This window comes from Carassius carassius, chromosome 47, assembly GCF_963082965.1.
Source record: "Carassius carassius chromosome 47, fCarCar2.1, whole genome shotgun sequence".
Classification (NCBI taxonomy): Eukaryota; Metazoa; Chordata; class Actinopteri; order Cypriniformes; family Cyprinidae; genus Carassius; species Carassius carassius.
The window spans coordinates 10,549,467-10,575,547 of NC_081801.1; the positions used below are offsets into that span (position 1 = coordinate 10,549,467).

Here is a 26,081-nt window from a genome sequence, read left to right on the forward strand (position 1 = left end):
CTGGTTCTCGCGATATTCCCCGAGGTTTCCGGTGTTGTGAACGTCTCTGTTAAAGATGGCGATGAGCATCCGAGGCCGTCCTATCCGAAGTATACGGATGCGAGGTGAGATTTAAATTACTCTGCTCGACCGATTGACAGATCCATCAGAATAATATGATGCAGTCTTCATCAGCTACACCTGTCTCAGGCGTCCTTCAATGTCTTATTTTTTCTTACATATGCAGGTCGTAATGACAGTGGGGAGGAAAATGTACCGCTCGATCTCACGAGAGGTAAGTCAGATGAAACTAGTGAACTCCCTACCTAGACAGCATTTCTGGGAATCGTAGACTTGTTTGGAATGTCAGTCTCGCGGGTACCAGACCCACCTATGATGCCCCAAAATGCTTGCTGCACTAGGTTTTGAGACACAGCCTTGAACTAAGGCAACATGCATCATACTGTATATGCTCTTGTATATAAGTATGCAATAATAAAACACAGAGAAAACCATATGGTGTTAGAGGTGTCGAATGCTTTTTATTATTATATAATTGTTGAATGATATATGTACAGGTACATCTACAAAAAATAGAATTTCATGGAAAAGTTCTTTATTTTTTGCAATTTAATTCAAAAAGGCAAACTTTCTTATATTATAGATTCATTGCACACAAACTGAAATATTCAAATTTTTTTGTTTTAATTCTGATGGTTATGACTTACAACTTAGGAAAAAATGCAGTATCACAGAAAATTGGAATATGTTCTCAGAGATCAATGAAAAAAAAATTAACAAACAGGAATGTTCAAGATCTCCAAAGCAGGTTTAATTATGCACTCAATACTTGGAACTTGGGGTTCCTTTTGCACGAATTACTGCTGCAATGCGGTGTAGCATGGAGGCGATCAGCCTGCGTCACTGCAGAGGTGTTATAGAAACACAGGTTGCTTTGATAGCGGCCTTTAGCTCCTCTGTATTGTTTGTCAGATGTTACTTATCTTTCTCTTCACAATACCCCATAGATTCTCTGTGAGGTTCAGGTCAGGTGAGTTGGCTGGCCAATCAAGCACTGTAAAATTATGGTCAGCAAACCACTTGGAAGTGGTTTTGGCACTGTGGGCAGGTGCTAAAGTCCTGCTGAAATAAGGAAATCGGTATCTCCATAAAGCTTGTCAGCAGATGGAAGCATAAAGTGCTCCAAAATCTCCTGGTAGATGGCTGCTTTGACTTTGGACTTGATAAAACACAATGGACCAACACCAGCAGACGTCACGGCACCCAAATAATCACTGACTTCAGAAACTTCACACTGGACATTGGATTCTGTGCCTCTCCAGTCTTCCTCCAGACTCCAGACCTTGATTTCCAAATGATATGCTAAATTTACTTTCATCTGAAAAGAGGACTTTGGACCACTGAGCAACAGTCCAGATCTTTTTCACTTTACACCAGGTGAAATGCTTCTGACATTTTTTTTATGGTTGGTTCAGGAGTGGATTGGTTTTGGGCATGTGACAGCTGTAGCCCATTTCCTGAAGACATCTGTGTGTGGTGACTCCGGCTTCAGTCCACTCTTTGTGAAGCTCTCCCAAGTTCTTGAATCAGCTTTTCCTGGCTATCTTCCCAAGGCTGAGCCAACCCTGTTGCTTGTGCACCTTTTCCTACCACACTTTTTCCTTCCAGTCAACTTTCTATGAATATATTTTGATACAGCACTCTGTGAACAGCCAGGCCTTTCAGCAATGACCTTCTGCATGTTTGTAAACTAGTCCAAGAGGTACCCAGTATTTTATACTCAAAATTAATCAAACTAATCAAGCTCAAAATGGAATTTTCAAATTTTTTGAGATACCAAACTTTTAATTAAGTTTTTTTTTAATTGAAAGTGACATGAGATACAGCCAAGTATGGTGAACCATACTCAGAATTCGTGCTCTGCATTTAACCCATCCAAAGTGCACACACACAGCAGTGAACACACACACTCCGTGAACAGACATTTTATGCTGCAGCACCCAGGGAGCAGTTGGGGGTTCAGTGCCTTGCTCAAGGGCACCTAAGTCGTGGTATTGCTGGCCCGAGACTCGAACCCACAACCCTAGGGTTAGGAGTCAAACTCTCTAACCACTAGGCCACGAGAAATATTTCACTATGTGCGCAATGAATCTTGAATATAAGAAGTTTGCTTTTTTAAATTAAATTACAAAAAATAAAGACTTTTTCCCGGATATGCTAATATTGCAATATTGCAGATGCACCTGTATCTCTTCAGTCCAGCATTGCAGGAGGGTCCAAAGGGTGTAGAGACCAAACCAACAGTCTGCTGCACCAAGAAAGCATGCAAAAATTACTTTTGTTTTTTCTTCTTAAATAGCATAAATAATGTCTTTTTTTTATTTTTTATTATTGGATAAGACATAACTACCAATGAGAAAAACTGAAGCATTTATTATTCTTACATTTTAAAAAAGGTATAGATTAATATTGTTGCAATTTTTTATATATTAATAAAATAACAAACAAATTAATAAAAACTAACAAATGCATTGCTTATAACAAAGGTATTGCTAAATGTATATTAAATGCATTAACTTGTTTAACTAAAGAGACTTTGAAGAGAAGTTTAACCTTTTATTGTAGTAATGCTGGTGAGTTTTTTTAAATGTATGTTTTTGTCAGTGTATCTACTATTGTAGAAATAAGACTCTTTGCTTTTCATTCAGCAATGACGTTCATCATCCTGTTGTTGGTCCGTCAAATCAGACGTCATACGTCCCTGTGATTGATATACTGTATCATGCTTACCATACAGCTCAACAAACAATTCATAATCTTAACTGAAAATTTCACTGTTCACTTTGTACATATATTGATTGATTGATTTTAGTTTTTTATGTAGAAATGTATTTATTCTAACTTTATTTGTAGAAATAAGACTGCTGTTAAAGGGGAATCTCCACTTTTGTGATCATAACAAACATGGTTAAGGTTTTTACTTGCATATTCTTTGCTGATTTGTTTTGTTTTCATTTGTAATGGATTTATTTATATATGCTTTATTGCTTTAAGAGTAATACTAAATATACCAAAATATAGACTACTTAAGATAGCATTGGTATTGTTTGTCATTCATTGTCTTTGTTGGGGGAAAATAGCTCATTAGCTGTTGCAGGGTCATGATTGTGTACTGTCTTTGCTGATAGGTTAACCTTGAGGCTGTTTTTCCCATATGACCTCTGTGTGGATGGCCTTTTCTGAATGCTTCCAGAGGCTCAGATGTCATTAGTGCTAAACTGGATAGATTTTATAACTTGTGTCAGAAAAGGTTGCCTTGGTTTCCTGAGCTGGGATAGTATCAATCCTGTACTTTCAGACATGAATTCCTGTAGACATACACCGTTCCGTTGTTTCAAAGTTTGGGGTCGATATTTTTAAGGAAGTCTCTTATTATCCTAGTCTCTTATCTTATGCTCATTCACACTGCATATGTGAAGACAAAATGCAGCAAAACAGTAATATTGTGAAATATTATAACAATTTAAAAGCTATTTTAATATACTTTTAAAAGTACTTTATTCTTAAAATGGCAAAGCTGAATTTAGAGTTTTCAGTAGTAGGGCTGGGACAACGCGTCGAGGTCATCGATGACGTCGACGCAAAAAATACGTCGACTCAAAATATGCGCATCGATTCGTCGACCTGTTTTTATTTCTCTAAAAAACGTTTGCAAAACGTTTACCTTATGTGCGCTGAATATACGCGATGGCCGGATCAACATTCTGTCCAACGTTATATAACCAATCCAGGGGTTTTTCTGCATTGATCTTTTTTTGGCGGCTGTCAAAGCCTTATTTGATCGGTGAGTGACAGTGACAGGGCGCGTACGAGAGAGCCCCGGCTGCGCGCGCACTCACAGTCTTCAAACAACACGAGCGCTTCTTGCTCTCTCCCTCCCTTGTGCATATTAACCAAAATCATTAGACACGATAGAAAAAGGGCGGAACGCCAAAGTTTCACGTGGAGCATTCGGAGATTTTTTTTCTCCATGACAGGCTGCTGGCTCACTGTTAATTTTTTTTTTTTGTAAAAGCACTCTCTGTATTAGCTTCAAGCCCTCAAGTTTACATTTACATACTGTATTCTTTCAATTGCTCTAAACAAGTATTTTGGGTGACCTTTTTTATTGAATACTAGACATCAAGTTGTTGTTATTTTCATCTGAAAGAACTTCTTTTTTCAGTAAGCTAGGCCCTATGTGTTCAGTAAGCTTGTTTCAGTAAGCTATGTGTTTTCAAGGTTTTATTGAATGCTATCTCTATACAAGTGCAAAGTAATGCATTCTTAGTCAGTCTTTTATTTTGTAATTTTAAGAGCAATAAACATATATTGCAATGTTAAGGAATTGATGTTTTTTTTTCATTCAGATATGTAAATCAACATGTATAAATTGTTAGTAGTCAATTAATGGGGAGATAATCGAAATCAAATCGGCCTGAAAAATTAATCGTTAGATTAATCGATGCATCGAAAAAAATAATCGCTAGATTAATCGTTTAAAAAATAATAGTTTATCCCAGCCCTATTCAGTAGCCATTTTTCCAGTCTTCAGTGTCACAATTAAAAATAATAATAATAATAATTGACCCCAAACTTTTGAATGGCAGACTACCTGTATTTAGATGAGACCTGAGCTTCACTGTTTTTGGTTCCAGTATGAAAAGCAGCCGGGTCAGAGTCTGTGGAATATTTGTATTTAGTTTTGGTTTTGTTCAGATGACTGAACATGTGTCCTGTATGACTGTTAAGAATGCCATATTTGTAATCATTTGAATGTGTGTATTTTATGAAAGCTGGTTTTGCACAGTATAAAGCACTAATGTTTGTTTTATTCTACTACCTTTCTAATATGAGATTACATCAACTGCTAAAGCAAAGACCATTTTCCTATCATTTTTTTTATTTTGTGTTATTTTATTATTTGGAGTGGTTGCCAGATCTTGTTAGATATTTATGTGACAATTTAACAAAAATGTTTATATTAGATTACTGGTATATGATATACAGTATATCCGAATTGTTGCTACGTACATACAGTAGATAAGCCGAGTTCGTCTGTAAGTTATGCCTACAGTGGAACTGATTTTCTTTAACTTTTATAGATTGTACGTGGTTATGTTGAGATGTCAGCTTTCTGATTTTGATGACTCGCTGTTGGACATTTATCACTGGTTCTTAATGCATGCTAAGACTTCCTTACAAAACTGAGCACAGGGTGTTATTTGTGAGAATTTGTTAAGTGCGATGATGTCAGAAATTCCCAATGTGTCTAGCAAAAACAATCGGCTTTTGTGTGCTTACTAATATTATTGATCTATGTTTGATCCCTTCCCATAAAGCACTTCTCTGCTTCTTGCGGTTGTAGCACAGCAATAGTGAAAATGGTGCGGTTACTTATGTCACACTTTTACAGGCAGAACATTATATCTTTTTTTCTTCAATCATCTTTTCTTCCAGACCCCTCCGAGAACATGCGAGAGGTTCTCCAGAATGTGGCCAAACAGCAAGGAGTCTCAAATATGCGCAAACTCGGCCACCTGAACAACTTCATCAAGGTTTGTCATCTTAAGAGTGGATCAGGAGTTGCAGTGGAGCAGGGAATACCAAAGAAGAAATTGTGAAGAATGAAGGTTCGCAACTAAACAGTTTTGCTTCCCATTGACTTGGACAAAAGCATACACTGGAAGTCAATGGAGACTGAAACGGTTTAGTTACCAACATTCTTTAGAATATCTTCTTTTATATTCCACAGAAAAAGAAACTCATACATGTTTGGATTTAGTAAATCAAAACAGAAGTCGAATCCCCTGAATAATAAGAGACAGGCACACAACATTTGTGTCTACAGAAAAAGCTAAAAATATTAAAGCTGTTATATATAAAAATGTAGATAATGTAATTAACTTCTGATCAACTTGTCGGTTGTTGAAAAAACTAGTTGAAAATCCTACCTATCCGTAATGCTTAGCAACCTGCTCAATCTGGTACATCTGTTTGGCATTACAACACAGGAGTCCTGCATGTGAATACTTACCGCTGTTTGGTAAAATGAGGTAAACAGTACTTTTAGGTTTCTGTCAGTCGAGGCCTGAAGGTTTTCCTTGCCCCACACTTACAGGATCTGGCCTAAAATAAAAGCATCTGAGCACACCTAAGAAATAACTCCAGGCTCTCACATTACTGACGTGCTGTATCTGGATCAGTTTTGCATTTTAACACAAACAGAGTAAGGGCAGATGTAATCTCCTGATTGTACATGTTCAGTCTTCTGACGCCTGCCAGCTGCCACAGAATCAATACAAGACTGAAGGTGTGAGGATGAGTCAATATTTGGCGGTTCGCAACCAACGTGTGTTACAAATGTGTTTGCTAGTCTAATGGCCTTAAAAAGAGATGGAAACTTCAGACGGCTCTGTGGCGTTACTATTACTTTTACAAGTACAGAAAATGTCAAAAATGTAGCTCACTTGAAGTTATTTTATTTTATAGAAAAACTTTTATTTTGTTTCTTGCTGACCTGTCACAGGTGGAGCTGACCGTAGAAAAAAAATGAAATTTTTTGTTCTCTATATATATTTGATGATTTATCAGTTCACTGACAGCATTGTCATGTTTCAGCAGACATTCTGAATCATGAGCCCTTTAGTCTAACAGGTTTTTCCAAGTCAGCCATGCTGTGAGTTGTTTAAATCACTCGAGGATGAAGAAAACATACCCTCCTGCTCTTTAAACATGGACGTGTTTTCGCTTTGTGTGAAATACCCTGCAGTGTTCCAGAAATAGTTTGAGTATTTGAATACAGGTAGTGTCATCAATGTCTCTACTTGTTGCCAAGTAAAATAAATAATTGCTCATGTCTCCAAAACAGCTGCTCATCAGTGTTGGGAATTCTGAGGAAAAGTTTGGCTTTAACTATGAAGAAATTATCCTATGGTGAGTCATAGATCAAAAAAACAATTTTCTTGTCTTCTGCCGGAGCGGAAAAAATGATATAAAACACAATTTCTCAGTGAATATCCTGTTTTAATCTGTGACATTAGTTAAATGATATCGAAATGCAGTCTCATGTTGTTTTTCCGGCTTCTTTCACAGCCTCAGGTTGGCACTGCTCAATGAGGCTAAGGAGGTGCGTGCGGCTGGTTTGCGTGCTCTCCGCTACCTCATCAAAGACAGTAACATTCTTCAGAAAGTGCTGCGGCTCCAGGTGGATTACTTGATTGCCAGGTCTGTATGACATGTTTTCATAGCACTGTATGCAGGCCAGTCATTTCAGCAGTTTAGTTCAATTCTGAGCAAGTGCTTGAGGGATAAGGACTAATTGTTTCCATCAGAAACAAGGCTTGATGTTAATTCTTGGTGAGTTGTAGATCATCAGTCGGGCCTAATAGTTAGAGAGTTGGACTGGTAACCCAAAGGTCATGGGTTCGAGTCTCAGTAGAGGCAGGGATTGTAGGTGGGGGGAGTGAATGACCAGCACTCTCTTCCACACTCAATACTATGACTGAGATGCCCTTGAGCAAGGCACCGAACCCCAACATCTCCCTGAGTGCAGCAAAACTGCGGGTGTGTGTTCACTGCTCACTGCTGTGTGTGTGCGCACTCAGATTAAATGCAGAGCACAAATTCCAAATATCGGAACACCGTACTTGGCTACACGTCATGTCATTTTTACTTTCATCTCTTGTTAGTATCAGCCAGAGAGAGAGGAAGAGCGTTCATGTGAAGAGCTAGTCAAGTCCGGTTAAGGTCATTTTAAAAGTGGTGGGACTGCAAGGATGTGCTACTTCCTCTTTCCTGTCTGAACACCCAGCAAGTCAGATCTTGGATATGAATTTAAGAAATTAGAATGCATTTAGAGGTAATACTCATCCTCCCCAGTGTGGATGTTATCATGGTTTGAGAAGCATTTAACTGCAATGACTACTTATGTTGACTGATTCACATAATGTTTACTAGTGTGACCTTTTGACCTTTAGGTGTATTGACATCCAGCAGAGTAATGAGGTGGAACGCACGCAAGCACTCAGGCTGGTAAGAAAGGTGAGATGTGAACACCGCCTGCTGTTTTATTGTGTTCATTCAATACTGAAAAATATCACAGGAATCCTGTAAAAAAAAAAAAAAGTACATCTGTACATTTTCAGATTTTTATTTTATTTTGCATGATTTTGTCATGCGGATGTTGTCTTGCATGCAATATCTGATGACATATCAGATGAATTAACAAAAATCCAATTCACCAACCTATGCATTGTGAACAAATAAATGATGAATGAAACAATGATAAAAGCTTACCCTAGTAAAAATCTTTTTATTAATTGTTTTATTTCATTTAATCTTTATACTTTTAGATTTCATTGAATTTAATTTGACATTTAATTTGACATGCTTCTGCCCTGCAGATGTCATCTAGCACTCAATTTTTAATGAACTAGCTTGCTGCTAAAATTGAATTGACCAAACTGCATTTTTTTTGAAGAAGTAAATGAACAAGGATAAAAAAACTGCACCCCCTGAAAAACTGGATGTGATTATTCTTTTTCATTTTCACTTTAATTTATTCTTTATACCTCAAGATTTAATTTAGTTTTATGAAAACATGTTGCACTCAAACAAAATAAACTATACATAATGATCTCACATTATACACTGGGCCATTTCTTTAACAGCGTTCAGTGTTCTTTTTGTCAAGGTCAGAAGTGTCAGTGTAAGCGTTTTTACAATAATTTTCCAGATGATCACTGTGAACGCCCTGCTCTTCCCGAGCTCAATCACAAACTCCCTCATTGCTGTGGGTCACGATGGACCACAGGAGCGGGACCGTATGGTTCGTGCCTGCATCGCCATTATCTGTGAACTTGGTAGGTTTGCACACTGATCAGAGAACTATTACGTATCAGACCATGAATGTGTATGTTGACCCAATTTAATGTTTATGTTTGTGCGTGCAGCACTGGAGAACCCTGAGATTGTAGCAAAGAGGGGTGGTCTCAGCACCATCCTGAAGAATGTAATCGACTGCCAGCTCAGTCGCATCAATGAGGCTCTGATGACCACCATCCTGCACCTGCTCAATCACCCACATACACGGCAATACGTTCGCTCTGATGTGGAGCTCGAGGTATGGATCTTTCTTCAACAACGAGCCCATCAGAAATTGTATTACTTCATTTTCCATGATTGTTTTAATTACTATTTCTTTTATTATCATCAATTAAATAATGTTATAAATAATTAAATAATATTGCAACCATTTTATTTTCTTATTCCTTTAGTCCTGTTAGTTTGTCTTTAATTCAACCTTACATTTTATATTACTATATGACATTTAAATGTTTTTTGTAAATTTGGTAAAAGCTGTTTTACAAGGTGTTTTGTTACTTTTTTTTTGTCAGCAAATCCTGGCACCTTACACAGACTTTCACTACATACACAATCCAGACACATCAGAAAGTCAACTCAAGTGAGTGTGTTGCTTTAAGGTCTTTCAAAGTAGTATTTATCGTTGGTGATGCAAGCATGCAACTTTCTGTTGGCTGCATGTTATGGATGTGTGGTATTTCTCTTTGCAGAGAAGACAGGGAGGCTCGATTTCTGGCCAGTAGGATGTCAATTGTCGCTTCCCTTCGCTCTTGGTCAGGTAAGCATATCTCAATATCTTTCAATGAATATGTCAAGCATACAGGGCAGCAATTTTCACATTGTCTTTTCAAAATGAACTAGCATTCAATGCTTAAATTCTGTGGAAAACTGCAAGGCTTTCTCTGGAATCCTTGTAGGGCCAAATTTCAGATAATACTTTTTTAAGAATAATTGTGTAACAGTCATATCTTAAGATGATACATCTACAGAGAAGTTGCTTATGTGCACACGAATGTTATAATGCATCATGCATCTTCTCAATGGAATTTCCTCATGAGTGCACTTCATTGCTGTAGGTGTTTATTGCTGCTCAGACCGAACTTATCGTTTTGTCCCACTGTACCTCCAGGCATCATCAATCTCTGCAAATCTGGCAAATCTGGCAACTCTGGAATCCAGTCTCTCATTGGTCTGCTGTGTATACCAAATATGGAAGTGAGGGTATGACAAAGGATAAAATTAAAAATCTTATAAAAGAAATCTTAAAAATACACATAGCATGCAAATCAAACAAACAGCATATTTTCTGTTTAAAAAAAAAATGTAATTATATGTAATTAATTAATGTTTACAGTTTATAAATGTAATAATAGTCAAATTAAATTTATACATGTACGTTTATTTCCATAAAGTGTGGCGAAATTGAATGCATGCAAAATATTGAGATTAATTAATGAGATTTTTCACAAATATTTTAATGGCCTGTATTTAATATTAAACATAATTGTATGATGATAATAATAAATTATATTTTTAAATATTCTATTATTATCTGTATGTGTCATAATAATAATACAGTTACTAATAATACGTAACAGCCCTAAATATTTTACAATGAGATGTACATATTAACCATAGTGATCACAGAGTCAATGCTCGAGACTCATTATGAGGTACTTCATCACACTCTCTCACTCTCTTCTCAGCGAGGTCTGCTGGAGGTTATGTATGATTTATTCAGATTCCCTGTTCCCGTGGTGACACAAGATTTTATAGAAGCGCTTCTCAGTGTGGGTGAGTGCTACCGCTGTCTGCTTGCACTGATTAACATATTCATTTCCAGACATCTACCACATCAGAAGTCAACACACATTGACAAGAATAATGTTTTCTGTCCCCTTTCTAGACCCCAGTAGGTTTCAGGACAGTTGGAGACTGTCAGATGGCTTTGTAGCCTCAGAAGCAAAAGTAATTCTTCCGCATAGGGCACGGTCCAGGTAAGCGCATTTGCTGGGCTTAATTAACTCTTAACAAGCAGATCGGCCTTGTATGCATTCAGCTTCAATGTCTTGACATGTCTCTGTGTTCTTTGTCTCCCTCCAGACCAGATTTAATGGATAACTATCTCGCCTTACTACTTTGTGCTTTCATCCACAGTGGACTTTTAGAGGTAATATACCCTTTTAAAATTGTGATTCACCATCATCTTTTTGAACATGAACAATTCTTGAAGAAAAGAAGCCATGGTTCATTCAAGTAGTAATTTTTTATTCATCATTGTGTTGTTTCAAACTTTTATGACTTACTTTCTTACATGGCCCACAATAGGAGATATGTATGAATGTTCATGCTGCTCTTATCCATGCAGTGAAGCATATCAAAACTTTCAAGCTCCAAAAAGAAATAAGTAAATCTATATCGCAAGACTACAGAAGCCGTGATGTTGTTTATTTTCAGGGCCTGGTTGAAGTGATCACTAGCAGTGATGATAATGTTTCAGTGTGTGCAACCATCCTCATAGGAGAACTCCTTCATATGGTATTATACTCAAATCAATGCAACAGTGAATACAGCTTAATCTTGTACTATATCTCATATGACCTAAAATGGTCTTCGTTTTATTTTCAGGCCAACACCATTCTCCCCTACTCCCATAGTCACCACCTGCACTGCCTGCCCACTCTTATGAGCATGGCTGCTTCTTTTGACATCCCTCAGGAGAAAAGACTGTGAGTTGCTGTCTTGTTCTATGTAGTTAGCAACACAAATAGCACAGTGTCAAACCTATGTGATTATTTCGGTGATTTGATGGAGCTGTTGTGTTTTGCAGACGGGCAAGTGCTGCGGTCAACTACTTAAAGCGATTTCATGAAAAGAAGAAACGAGGCCCCAAACCCAATAGCCTTTACTTGGACCACATTATTCGCAAATCACTGGCTGCTAACTACTGTCGGGACCAGCAGCAAAGGCCCCAGAGGGACATTTTTGTCATTAAGGTATATGCTGGTGAATGGAGGAAAGCATTTATTGGATGTTTGAGCTTGGATGTGATCTACATTTTTGTTGTGTTCTTTAGGACACTGAGGAAGCCCTGATGATGTGCCTCAGAGACAGTCAGATTCTAAATCATAAGCAGAATTTGGACTGGAACTGGGTCCTGATAAGTACCATACTTAAGGTAGGAGATTTTGAATTAAATTGTTGTTTTTTTTAAAAGACAGATTCCTTGAGCACTGCTTTCTTCCTAGTGTCAATGGAATGCAATTAAAAAAGAAATTCTATAATAATTAATATAATTTATTTCCTGTGATGGCAAAGCTGAATTCTCAGCAGCCAATGTTCAATCAGTGTTGAAAAAGCTGAATTAAATGGCTTACTGTTGGTTTGGAAACCATTATTTGAAATGGAAACATTTTGTCTGAAATAGAATTTTGTACAATGTAAAAGTCCTTACCATTAATTAATGCATGCTTACTGAATAAAAGTATTAATTTCTTTCAAAGAGAAAAACTTACAGACCTTTGAACCGTAGTGTACGTCTTGGTGTATTATTTTTAATTGTGTTTCAGTGGCCAAATGCCAACCTTCGAAACAACAAAGAGGAACAGTTGCACAAGTAAGTGGAGTTTGGTTTCCTATTCTTCGGAATCTTCCTGATATGTGACCCTGGACCAGAGAACCAGTCTTAAGTCGCTGGGGTATGTTTTTAGCAATAGCCAAAAATACATTGTATAGGTCAAAATTATTGCTTTTTCTTTTATGTCAAAAACATTAGGATATTGTTAAGTAAAGATAATGTTTCATTAAGATATTTAGTAAATTTCCTACTATAAATATATCAAAACTTAATTTTTGATTAGTAATATGCATTGTTAAGAACTTCATTTGGACAACTTTAAGGCGATTTTTCTCAATATTTCAATGTTTTTTTTTTGCAACCTCAGATTCAAGATTTTTAAATAGTTGTATCTCGGCCAAATATTGTCCGATCCTAATCAATGCAAAGCTTTTTTTATTCAGCTATCAGATTATCAAATCTTAATTTTGAGACTGGTTTTGTGGTCCATGTTCACATTTTTTGTCGCCCATTCATTGCTGTAAATCCTACACTTTCTTTCTCAGGTTTGTTCGAAGGCTGCTGTTCTTCTACAAGCCCAGCAGCAAGCTGTATGCTAGCCTGGAGCTGGACCACAGCAAGGGCAGGCAATTAACGGTGGTGGGCTGTCAGTTCATTGAGTTCCTGCTGGAGTCAGATGAGGTGAGAAGAAGAGATAACAGAAATGAGCTTATTATTTACTCATGTTGCTCCGAACCTACAGTATAGAACTTTCTTTCTTCCAACTTCTCCATTTGTGTTTCACAGAAGAACGAATGGCATGATAGATGACAGAATTTTTAACTATGTTCCTGTCTTCTCAGGATGGACAGGTGTATCTTGAGGACCTGGTGAAGGACATTGTGCAGTGGCTGACCTCGTCCTCTGGGCTTAAACCAGACAGAAGTCTGCAGAGCAATGGCCTCCTCACTACTCTCAGCCAGCACTACTTCCTGTTCCTCGGCACACTCTCTGCCCACCCCCAGGGTGTTAAGATGCTTGAGAAGTGCAGCGTCTTCCAATGGTTTGATTAGGACTTTGCAGAAATGATATAGAGATACACAATACATTGGCATCTTCCAATAGCCCTTTTTCTAATTGTTTTGACAGCCTGCTGAACCTGTGCACCCTGAAGAACCAGGACCATCTTCTGAAGCTGACCGTTTCCACACTGGACTACAGTCGAGATGGCTTAGCACGAGTCATCCTCTCAAAGATCCTCACTGCTGCCACTGATGTAAAAAAACAGACCTACTCCCCTTTGAGTGTGTTTACCTTAGTGCCATACACTTGGACCTAGCCGTGCTTAGCAAAGCATGCTAGTAAAAGCATTCCCCTATGCAAACAGACCTCTAATACAATTCTTGAATGTTATTTTGACACAGAATTCCAGGCTGTACGCCACCAAGCATCTGCGGGTGCTACTTCGAGCTAACGTGGAGTTCTTCAGCAACTGGGGTATTGAACTTCTGGTGACTCAGTTACACGACCGCAACAAGGCTGTCTCAGTGGAGGCTTTGGACATACTGGATGAGGCCTGTGAAGACAAGGTGAAGTCACTTAAAAAGCAAAAAGGGAGGATGTTATTAACATTGAGCTATTTAACTTGGCAGAAAGTCGTGTTATTTAACTGAGTTTGGCCTTGGTAAAATAATAAAACATGTTGATGTTGGAGGCACTTGTGAATTGACTATGCTGTTTCAGTGTAGCTTTGTTCCAGAAATCTGTAAACAGTCTGCATCTAGGTCAAAATCCCTGTCAGAGTTCTAATGATTGACCGTTATATTGTGGCTTGTGAATACATCTCTAATAACATGACTGCTGTTTTTACTGTCATGTGGTCTTAGGCAAACCTACATGCGCTGATTCAGATGAAACCAGCACTAACTCACCTGGGAGACAAGGGTGTACTATTGCTGCTACGGTAAATCTCAGTCTGTTATCAATATGTCTGTTATCTCTGACAAAGCCCCTTTGACAAAACACGCAAGAGATTTTAAAGTATTCCCTGAATAGTTTGTTTACTATCTTGAGTTTTTTTTTAGCACTGGTCAATGCATTTTCCATTGTATTGTCCCACTCTTATCTTTGAAAGCACATTTTTGTGTATTTTATATACATTTTGTGCAACTCACTTAGTTGTAAAGTTGAAAAGGGTCTGTTTTGCATAAGAAACTGCTCCTTTTCATCTATCATGTGGCATCCATTTCCAGGTTTTTGTCCATTCCAAAGGGGTTCTCCTATCTAAATGAAAGGGGATATGTCACTAAACAACTGGAAAAGTGGCAGAAGGTAATGTCTTTTCCATTGTTCTTTTTACTGTTAAAAGTGTGTTAGATTTGTTTTATTGTTGTTCTTAAATTAGAATAAAGTATGCAAACTCAACTTACTGTACACATTCTTTCCAATTGCTTTTTGTTCCCCTGTAGGAATATAACCTCAAGTATGTGGACCTAATAGAGGAACAGCTAAATGAAGCACTCACTACTTACCGAAAACCAGTGGATGGGGATAACTATGTGCGACGGAGCAACCAAAGGTCTTCCTTGAAAACTTTATCCTGTACTCGTCAGTAGCTTATATTGTGATTCGGAAGGATGTCATCCAGAACCTTTTTTCTTACAGGTTACAAAGACCAAATGTTTTTCTTCCTGTGCATTTGTATGGGCAACTTGTACATGATAAGACAGGCTGTCATTTGCTGGAAGCTCAGGTGTGTGTTTTAAAATCAATTGGCAGACCCTGATGATGTTGCATTTCTTCATATAATGCCTCTATTCTGTCTCTAACAGAATGTAGTTTCAGACCTGAGCTACACTCTGCGCTGCCCAGTGCTGGACAAATGGGATGGCATCAAACAGCTCAAAGCTGCTCTTTGGGCCCTGGTGAGCTGCTTTGTGTGTTGGTTTATAAAGACACAAATGTGTATAATAACATAGGTGTTACAATTTTAACATGGTTTATGAGGACACTTTATTTGTCCTCCAGTTCCTGATTTTAGAATTTGCTTTTTTTCCACTATTGTCTTTGTGTTAATAATTATCAGTAGCATTAGTAATATTAACGTATAAAATCTTTACTCTGCTTGCTTCAAGGGAAACATTGGCACATCTAACTGGGGACTGAACCTGCTGCAGGAAGAGAATATAATTCCAGATATTGTCGCTCTTGCCCATGACTGTGAGGTTCTGTCTATTAGGGGGTATGTGTTCTTGATTACAGGATCAACCTGGCTGCATATGTCCAATAATGGTAAAATTTAGATATGGCATTAAATGCACAGATCCGGCTTCAGGTGGGTACTGTAGGTGCACATGTTCTTACATAGTGGCTCAAAAAAGCTCAAAAGAAATGGTGCTCATTTCATCTCCATGTTTACAAATGTTTGAAACTTTCATTTTGTGACTGTAACTAATTGCTTGGAAAAGTAAAGATATCTGAAGTCACTAACATATAAAATAGCCAGTGCTTCTTTTTTTATTTTTTAGAAAATGTGTGGTTCCACAGTTAAAATGACAAAAATTTGACCCTTGCGTTGCAACATTTACTGGTTGCTATTGCACAGAGGTGTTGCACAGCTTAACCAACTTGGTGACAAGACATACATCGTGTCTTCACCGTACGCGAGTGGTGCGGCAAAATACTTTAGAACTCATTATAAACAGTGGTGCTGTCTACACTGGATGTCCTGCGACACGACAGAAAACTGCTGCTGCGATTTATTTATGAGTATTGACACAAATTCAAATGATATTCAACGGTCACTTTGTCGCGTCCAGTATAGACAGGTGCGCGGCGCTACGTGACAACTGTCGCATCCAGTGTATAAACGGTGATAGGGTGACCAAAAGTTAACAGTGAATTCCTCTAGAAACACTTCTGTAGTTTCAAAACTACTTTCTCAGAAACCATTTTTTTTTCTGGTTTTGCATGACTAAGGTTGAGTCATACCTCCTCTCCAACTATTTGGCAGTTTGCATTCTTTCGTTTTTATACACTGATCTTTGCTTTCTTTCTGTTTCATTTTTTTTGCCTTACCCATAATTTCGTTCTTAATTTCCCTCTCTCTTAGGACATGTCTTTATGTTCTGGGACTCATTTCTAAAACTAAGCAGGGATGTGAGGTGCTCAAACTGCATGATTGGGATGCAGTTAGGCACAATCGCAGAGAGCTTTGGCCTGTGGTGCCGGATGAGGTGGAGCAGAACCAGAACCTACAGCAGCAGAAACAACAACAGCAACCCCTCATCCACCTGTCCTCAGCGCCCAGCACCCTCAGCCTGAACTCTGAGTCCACCAGCTCTAGACATAACAGCGAGAGTGACTCCACTCAGCCTAGTGAGTGCCTCTCCCATCCACTCATTGAAGACTAATGGCCCTCAGTGCAACACTGTGGTTTAGTGCTTCTTACCACCTTTCAGATGGGCCCCATATCTTCTTATCTGAAGCATAGTTCTCTCATATTTATCATTATTAGAGATTAGAATCTGACTGCATTTTATTGCTGTGAAAGTGCTTTATTTCAAGTATTGTATATTAATATATCAAGATGATTTGATGTAGCAAAACAATACAACGTATTGCACAAATGGTGCTTATCTAGAACCACAAAGTCTTTGTGGTCTCTTGGTCTAGAAATTTTAGAGATGCTTTTTCCTTCCCGTTATTGTTCTGCCTGGTTGTGAAATTGTGTTTTGTAATTTCTCTTTCATGCATTTGATTTTTATAAGATGAGACTTGTAGACTCTTTAAGTCAGCTCTTGGCTGAATTTATCTGACAACCTGGCCTAGACTGGCTGCAAGTGATGCGAAATGTTATCTATTTATAAATTATCTTTTGAATTTAAGAGTGATTCCCTTCAAATAGTTTCGAAATATCTTTAAAGCCATTCCCAGACTTGTAAGCGTCATCAGATTAGCAATTTGTTTTTAATTGCACCTCTTGATGTGCCAGATTCGACTATAAAAGTGTATCTTCTTAATGGAATGGTTGGGCTTAGTAAGGCTTTGGCTTAGTAAGGCTTTGAAAGAGTCATGAATTATTATCTACCCACTGACTGGTTTTATATGACTAAGCAAAGTCAGTAATCCTGACTCATATAGAAACTGGGAAAGTGGGAAAAAAGCTCTTAGGTCACACTTAAAATAAACCTCATTATGTACTTCTGCATACACTATATACTGTGCACAGCATAAATGAGTATGCCCCCTCTAAAACTTAACAAATTCAGCAATTACTCTTTACTTAGAAGACATGTTAGGGTTATTTGGAGATATAATGTTCCAACAAGCCTGCTTGATCAGTTACCAAAGAATGCCAATGATTCAGCAAAATAAAATTTTCTTATCAAAGTGATACAATTTGGTATTGCAAAAATGATTACACCTTCTTAAAGTTACAAAAAAAAGTGTATAGGTTTAAGGCTATTTTTGTTCAACAGTTAAGTATATTTAACCAAAACTTTTAAAGACAAGTAATTTCCTGGCAATTAGAAATGTTATATAGCTGACTGAATCATGCTCAGACTTAATGCTGTAAGCAGAGGAACCACTTGGGAGAGAACTGCCAGGAGACTTATTTCTTAGCATAAAAGAGGACAATGATACAAGACGAATACCAAATTATTTTTTGAAGTGTAAAAATATAGCAGCAGTAGAACTGACATTCAAAAACAATGTACTTGTAATAAGGCTCCTGAAATACTCAGGTTTTCACTTTAAGTTTTCATTTAGTGATAAGTGAATTTTTGATAGAAAAAGAGCAGGAGAAATAACATGCAAGTGTCTCGGAGCCGGCAAAAGCTATGAAAAGAGTGACACTTTATCTCACAGGGTATGACGCAGCCTGCAGAAGTGACATGCATGGTTGTTGGCACCACTAGAATTACCTGTAGAATTACTGTAGCCAAAGCAAAATAAACTAATTTACTAAAATTAGTAGTAGTAGTAATAAACAGGACAAATGTGAAAATTAAAAATGTGTACACTCAGTGCCAAGAAGGGTCAGAGCAGTATACTTTAAGTTCTGAAACACATACTAAGTACTAGAATATTATACATTTTCTGAATTCAATCTAGGGTGTACTCATTTCTGCAATCCTTCATTTAAACAAAATTGGCTAATTTACTTAACTAACAGAAAATATTGCCATTTATTTTGTTTTTATTAAGTATATGTTTAAAACGTTTCAGTTTTGCCATCTTTCCATGAATTATATTAGTGATCATTAAGAAAATACATCTTTTATATTTATTTATAGGAGGTGTATTCATTTACGCTGTTTACTGTAAATTACATCTAGTGGTACCTTTTGAAAAACATCTAAAAGTAACACTGCCAAAATGCCTTCCTTTTCAGGCATGTACATCATGGATGATGATAAGTTAGAAAGCCCTGAGCTTTCAGAGGATCAGCCACTGTACTTCAGGCCCAAACTCCTAAAGGACCGCAGCCCCTTCACCATATTAGCCTCCAGTCGACTTGTCCGTAACCGCTTCCTCAACTCCCTCTCCGGAAAGAAACTCCGTAGTACCAGTGACCCCAAAGGCACTGGTAGCAGCAGTAAACTCCAGGGTGAGCCCACATTAGAAGGCTTAAGGAGGATACGCACAGTTACAGATCCCTCTATATTCTCTCCAGTTCAGGGAGATGTCTTCAGTCCTGTATTTACTGATGGACATCTGCCGAAAAGCCCTAGTGTTAATCTGGATACCTCTTTTGTGGGCAGCAAGACTTCTGAAACTCAGGGCAGCACATCTAGCATTGGGGAGCTGGAGGTATGTCTGAACAAAGCTGGAGAACGGAGCTCAGGGGTTGGAGACACTCCCCGAGAGCAGACCAGTCGGGAAAGACTGGCCGGCGATGGCTCAACCTCTGGGGGCGGGGCTCAATTTAAGAGTCGCAGTCAGAGTTTCAACACAGACACGACCACCAGCGGCATCAGCTCCATGAGCTCCAGTCCATCCCGAGAGACGGTGGGTGGCATGGACTCTACTACCATCGACACAGACTGTGTTAGCCTCAATACGGTCATTAGCACTCAAACTGTCAAAACACTTAACTCTCTCACGCCCCATTCCAACCACCTGCCCCTGTCCAAATCTAACTCTGTACTGCTGATGCCACCAGGTTCCTCTCATACTTTGCCACGCAGGGCCCAGTCCCTTAAATCGCCCTCTGTCACGACCATTTCAAGCCTGACTGACTGTAGCTTCATGTACACCAGCCCTCGGGACGCACTGGGCTATGCTACCCTCAAACGACTACAGCAGCAGCGCATTCATCCTTCCCTTTCCCATAGCGAAGCACTCGCCTCACCTGCCAAAGATGTGCTCTTCGCCGATGCCATCACTATGAAAACTGGCAGCCTGGACTCCAGACTCACGCCACGCAGGTAAAGCAGATGGACCAACAGATGGTGCGAAACTCTTTCCTTTTGCAGTCTTTACGTCACCCTTCGTTTACCGCTTCGTTCGCATCAAATTTTACGCTTACACAACTTTCACAGAATGCATGCAGTTTTCATCCTGTTCCAAAGGTTTCAAGATGTCTTGACGCAATGAACATTTCTCAGAAGAGTCATTAGGAGTTAAGACATTACAGAAGAAGTCATTCTTCTTTAGACTTACTTTAATATTGTTCCTTTTTGGGATGCGGCTGTGAAAGGGATCAGCTTAATAAAACCATAGTATTATAAATTCTATAAATCTCAATGTTAATCAGAGCAGAAATGAGCGTTAGATTTCCCTGTTAATGTTACCATCCATATAATACAAAATGACACTCCTAAAAGCCCCTTACGAAGCACTGCTCCCTCTGGAAATAATGTGGTCTGTTTCTGATGGTCCCTCTCAGGTATACTAAAAAGTGCTTCAGATGTCTGGGCCAAGGTTCAAGCAAGCCCCATCGCAGATCTCTGCTGCCACGGTGCGTGGACCATCCCTAGGGCTGACGTTCCCCTTTTTTAGTTTGAGTGTCCACTTCAGTCCATTTTTACAATTCAAAAACCCTGACATCCTTAGCTTCTATTTCGTCGTACTTTGCCCCTCGTTTTCTTTTTTTTCCTCATGAGTGCTTCCATAGCCCATATCTTAACCTGATTCTCTTCAACCATGACTCTTCAGCCCTTGAAATTACATCCCCACAGTAGGACAAAGTAAACTCTCCTCATTTCTCATTGATTGTATGTAGATCTAAAAAGAATTTCTAACCTACACCCTGTTTCCATTGTCACAGAATTCCCTCAAGTAGTTTTCTGATGTGACCGTTCTGAAACCAATTCCCACAATAGCCGCATTCCCGCATTTGATCCAAGAAGCATGTAGCGTTTTTTGATCTTCAGCACTTGCATGATGCAGCTAATGGCAAACTCTCTAAGAGCTGCTCTTTCTGAAGTGTAAATACGCTTTACCAGCCTGTTTCCACATTAGGGCCTTTCACACCACTTTAGTTCCAGAACTAAATGTACAGTACTAAAGTACTTGGATGATTTTTCGTGAACTATTTCCCAGTACCATTTAAAGGGTTGCATTCACAATGTTTGAAGTATGTTTACACAGTGTTTTAAATCATGGCGGGTGAGGGCGTTTTCGAACGCGTCTGGCCAATCAACGTATACTTACATCACGAGTAGTACCAGTTGTGCTGGTTAGAGCCTGCTCTGGAGTAGGACCTATTTTGGTTCTCGAAAAAGGCAGTCCAGTACTAAAATCACAACCAGTTTCGGCGGTGCGAAAACACTGAAAAGTGGGTAGTTCCACAATTAGTTCTGGTACTATGAAAAGGTTCTTGCGGTGCGAAAGGCCCTATTGACAAACCTGCCAATCATTTGCTAGCAAGACTACAGTAATGCAGTATCAACACAAGTAGTTTCCAAAATGTCCAAACTTCCTTTCTTACCATTTTCTCTCTCCCAATGTTGTCCTCGTTCCAAACGCTTCGCTCTGATCTCTTCCCTTCTGTATGAGTACAGGTTTCTCAAGGCTTTGAGTTTTGCATCTCTGGATAAGGAGGATCTTCTGAGCCCTATCAGTCAGACCTCCCTGCAGCGCTCCTCCTCAGTGCGTTCCATGGTTTCCAGTGCCACATATGGCAACTCGGATGACTACATTGGCCTTGCACTCCCAATGAACATCAACAGCATGTTCCAGGTTACTAACTACTCTGATCCTGTTTATACCTGGTACTAACATCCATCTCTGGTGATCTGATCCCAGTTTGTCTATCAGGGCAGATTGCCCTTTACACATGGTTTTACCGTGCAATTAAATACATCTTGATCAAACTGTCTCAAGGAGTGGTCTGCATAGTCAAAAGTGTGTGGCCACCACTTCCGAAAGGTGTCCACTTCGGGTAGGATTATCAAAAAAGGATGTCAATACCAAGTGTAAACAAGCATTACAAAAATACTTTCTAAATTTGTCTGGAACTTGATTTTCTTGTATTTGGTTGCTACCTAGATTAAAGACATGCCGTACTTCCAGAAGAGGACAAGTCCACCATCAGAAGACCGATCAGCAAAGTTCTTCTCAGGAGATGCAGATGGTAAAGACAGAAATGGTTACATTGTTTAATCAGTTACTATTCCCTTAGCATAAGTGCCTCACTACTGCTCCAGGAACTGAATGCTGCTCTTTTCTCAGGTTCCAGTGAAGGATCCAGGCATTCTGTTCTGCGATCTCAGCTTAGTATCACAGAGCTGATTGCGGTGAGCCGTTCAGACCAGCACCAGCTGCTGGGTGTAGAGGAGACTGGCCTGCAGGAGCACAACGAGGAGAACTGCCTTTACTGTTCAGGGCTCTACGTGCTTGGCTGCAATTTAAGCACTCCCACACAAAGCCGCACAGGTAAGCTGCACGTTTATCCAAATTAATATTAGTAAAAGGTGACATCACTTAGACCAGATGTCCCTAAAAGTCCCTGTGAGGACGCATGTATTATTTTACTTCAGTCATGGCAATGAGGCCACAATTTACTATTGCGTATTTACTGCTGCTCGCGTCTGGTGTAGACATGGTGTAAGACTTATTTGAATATTGTGCCGGAAAAAGAGATCCGATCAATTATCGGATAGAGAAGCCACTTGACATAGCCAAGCGTAAACACGCCATGTTCTGATTGACTGATGATACAGTCTGCTTGAGCAGATCACGGTGATGTGAAGTAAAAAACGCAGCCATTAGTTAATTTGTGTTTCCTCATGTTCTTATACACCATCAACCCTGTTTTAGACTATTCCGATGCTCCGTTTTCGGAATGGTGCAATCAGTCCTTACACAGCCTGGAAGTCATGCCTCAGTCCAAGTTCTCAGGAGTGTCTGGCTGCAGCGATGCTGTCTCTCAGGGCTCCGGTGGCAGCACACGCAGCACTGAGCTTGTTCTTGGTGAGGATCTCTTCAAGCTGGCAAAAATCAGTTTGGAAAATTAAAGCAATTCTCAAGCATTTTGTTTTGAACAGGTTCTTTGTTAACTGCACGCCTGTGCATGCTGTCTTTCTGCCAGAGGTGAAAAATATTACAGAGGACGCTCCAGCCTGCCGTGTTCTTCTGAGGAAGGAGGTGCTTCGGCTGGTCATCAACCTGAGCTCCTCAGTCGGGACAAAAGGGAATGAAACTGGACTCCTCACGTAATTAGAAAATTCATCCACGATTTCAAATTAACAAATGCTTTCCTAAAATATATTTTATTAAATATATATTCCTAGAATATTATTTTGATTTGATCCTTTTGATCATTTTAATAAGGCAGTATAAAGTGAAATCTTTCTTGTGGAAATTGAATGGAAGAGTAAAGCGTTTTCTTTCGTTGTAACTTATCTTGCAGAATAAAGGAAAAGTTTCCTTTTGCATTTGATGACATCTGCCTTTATTCCGAAGTTTCATTCTTGCTGGCTAACTGCATGTTCAGACTGGCTTCACGACGCTTCATTCAGGAGCTCTTTCAAGATGTTCAGTTCATTCCGGTAATACAAAACTTTTCTTACATTAGCCCAAACAGTCAAACAAACCTTTTTTTCTGCAGCTAAACTGGGTTTTTACAATCTAGATCGCACAAGTAAGCCCAGATTTTCTTTGTGTAAAAATAATATTTTATTGGTGATATTGATGATGTCCCTCATGATTTTTTTCAGCCCTGGAATTAAACTATTATAAATTAACACAATTGCAAAATAATGATTGTTTTTAACACTTTTACATTACTAAGCATTCATGTCATAATCTTTTTATTTGTAGATGTACGAGGAGGCTGAGAGCATTCTGACAATGCCCAAGAAGTCTACCACAGTAGATCGTCCATCAGAGCAGTGATCCTCTAGGCATTTTTCAGACTATTCTCTTCCCCTATGCAGCAAGTTGTCAATCTTTTTCTAGGCCTGACCATGCAACTAAGATGAATATGCAATAAGAGACTAGGGCTATGGAACAGATGTAAGTGGATAAAGAGGGTCACCGGGAACGTTTCCACAGAGAGGGACAAAGCGGTACGTTAAGAGAACAAACTCTGAACAAATATACTTTACACAGATGCTCTGTAGACATCTACAGTGAAGTAACCAAATAATCCTTGTAAATGACAGTTATGAACTGTAAAGCATTGAACAGAATGTGAAACATCTGTGAGTCAATGCAAACTGTATTTTAAATGCAAGCGAGCAAAATCATTTAAGACTCATTTAGGGAGTTTATTAACTTCTGACATTTCCGTTCAATCAATGTTGACCTTGAAGGGCCTGGGCATATGATTGCATGTAAAAAAATACATTTCTTTTTTTTCCCCGGCTGGATCCCTCAACACTACAACATTCCAGCTTTTCTTTGGATTTCTCTATTTACTAATCCTGGTTGTTTAAGTATGAAATGGCTTTCGCAACCAGGCTGAGCAGCACTCATAAGACACTTGTAAGACAATCATCATTAAGTAAGAGTAATAATCAGCAACTGCCAGTTTTTATTTCCCTTTTGACTCATAAAAGGATTTTTTTTCTTCTCATTCTAACTGATTTATATCTTGACATAGCACATAGCAATCCTTGAGTAAATGTATGCACATGTATTTGATGGTGGTGTTACACAATCATGCAATAGCGACTGTATTGTATTATTGTGTAACTTCGTTAACTGACCTGTGAAACATTATCCAAAAATAACAGTAAGATATTTATTTATTTATTCACTTATTTATTGGTCCAAGCAGCTCCTCTCTTGTCTCTTTGACTTTATTTTAGCCCATTTGCCAAGATAAAACTGTCTGTGTGTTATTTATATCTGAAAGTCAGGCTTTAAAAGAGTAAGTTAAAGGGCATTTCACTACTGCTATTTTGCAGTTTTACTCTTCTCTTTTTTAAGTAATTTTAGTGATTTCTTGAATTAATAATAGAAATATTGCACCCAGAAAGTTTTCTCTTTCTGTGGAGAAAATCATTAATTATTGAAGCATAATAAAACCAAGACTCTCCAAACATATTTCACAATATTTGTATATGGGAAATACCTTTGTACTTTATTCTCGCTTTCGGATTGCTAATAATACTTTTTAACTTGAATATGGTCAGGAGTTTATGAACGGGCAAAGACATATTGGGTCAAATATTAAGGTTAACCTGACAAGACATGATTAAGACTGATCATTAATATATGACATGTTCTGCTCAAATTCAACTGCCTGTCATTTATAAACTACTATACTATACTTATACAATATTTATAACAGCAATTCTGTTGATTTAATAAAATATCAAAATATCTTCAGGGTTAGAATGAATCTAGTTTCACATTGCATACATAATATATATATATTACCAAAAATGGTTAGATCCCACTTTGTAAGTATAAAATTGAGGTTCATATTTGAATTATTTCTATGCAATGTGCCTGTTATTTCTGTATGTACAAATGACTTGTTATTGAAGATATGATGATCATTTCATTTTCTTCTTAGGCAGCTTGAATTATTTTGCCTTATTTGTATAAGCTTTAACCTATTAGAATGAATGAATTAGCCCTTTTTTCTTGTGTTATTTATTATAGAAACTAATAAATCTACCTTTGCCTGCCTTGGCTTTTGAATTAAGTATCAGGTTTTATCTTCAATTATTTTGTCTATTGTAAAAACTGAGTCTAATATGGCCAGCAATAATACTAATAGTTGTTACAGTATTTTCTTTTAGGCTTCTTGAGAAATATTTTAAGTGCATGTGCATTCTAACCACTATCTGCAGTATAATGGATAGAGAGGAAAAAAAAAGAAAATAGTATGAAGTGGTACATGCATTTGATGCAGTGTATGTATGTATGTGTATATATATATATATATATATATATATATATATATATATATATATATATATATATATATATATACTGTATATACTGTATATATATATATATATATATATATATATATATATATATATATACTGTATATGTGGATATGTATATATATTCACATGTATATGTATGTGCATGTGAAATATTCTTTTTGAACTAAATAAATCTGGAATCTGCCCCTAATATTTTCTGAAGTGTTCTTAGATAAATAATTTTGTTATTAAAGTCATTAGTATCAGCGTGTGTGTTGAAAATA

General features: G+C 38.2%; 1 protein-coding gene across 2 annotated transcripts; it reads left to right on the forward strand.

Moving 5' to 3' along the window:
* LOC132130837 (rapamycin-insensitive companion of mTOR-like) lies at positions 1-25,568 on the forward strand. 2 transcript variants are annotated; one of them, XM_059542661.1, is made up of 39 exons: positions 1-104; positions 227-274; positions 5,500-5,597; positions 6,911-6,975; positions 7,135-7,266; positions 8,019-8,082; positions 8,777-8,903; positions 8,994-9,163; positions 9,438-9,505; positions 9,615-9,682; positions 10,034-10,125; positions 10,611-10,698; positions 10,811-10,901; positions 11,008-11,074; positions 11,362-11,442; positions 11,533-11,633; positions 11,735-11,900; positions 11,981-12,082; positions 12,474-12,520; positions 13,027-13,162; positions 13,324-13,523; positions 13,610-13,736; positions 13,885-14,049; positions 14,347-14,423; positions 14,713-14,791; positions 14,929-15,038; positions 15,125-15,212; positions 15,292-15,384; positions 15,595-15,701; positions 16,572-16,837; positions 18,858-19,893; positions 20,355-20,426; positions 21,472-21,649; positions 21,959-22,043; positions 22,142-22,345; positions 22,730-22,882; positions 23,001-23,124; positions 23,322-23,460; positions 23,732-25,568. In XM_059542661.1, the coding sequence occupies exons 1-39, from the start codon at positions 56-58 to the stop codon at positions 23,804-23,806; spliced, it is 5,238 nt and encodes a 1,745-aa protein (XP_059398644.1). In that variant the 5' UTR covers positions 1-55; the 3' UTR covers positions 23,807-25,568. The 2 variants fall into 2 exon arrangements, with proteins under 2 accessions (XP_059398644.1, XP_059398645.1); XM_059542662.1 differs by lacking the exon at positions 20,355-20,426.
* The last annotated feature ends 513 nt before the right edge of the window (positions 25,569-26,081 follow it).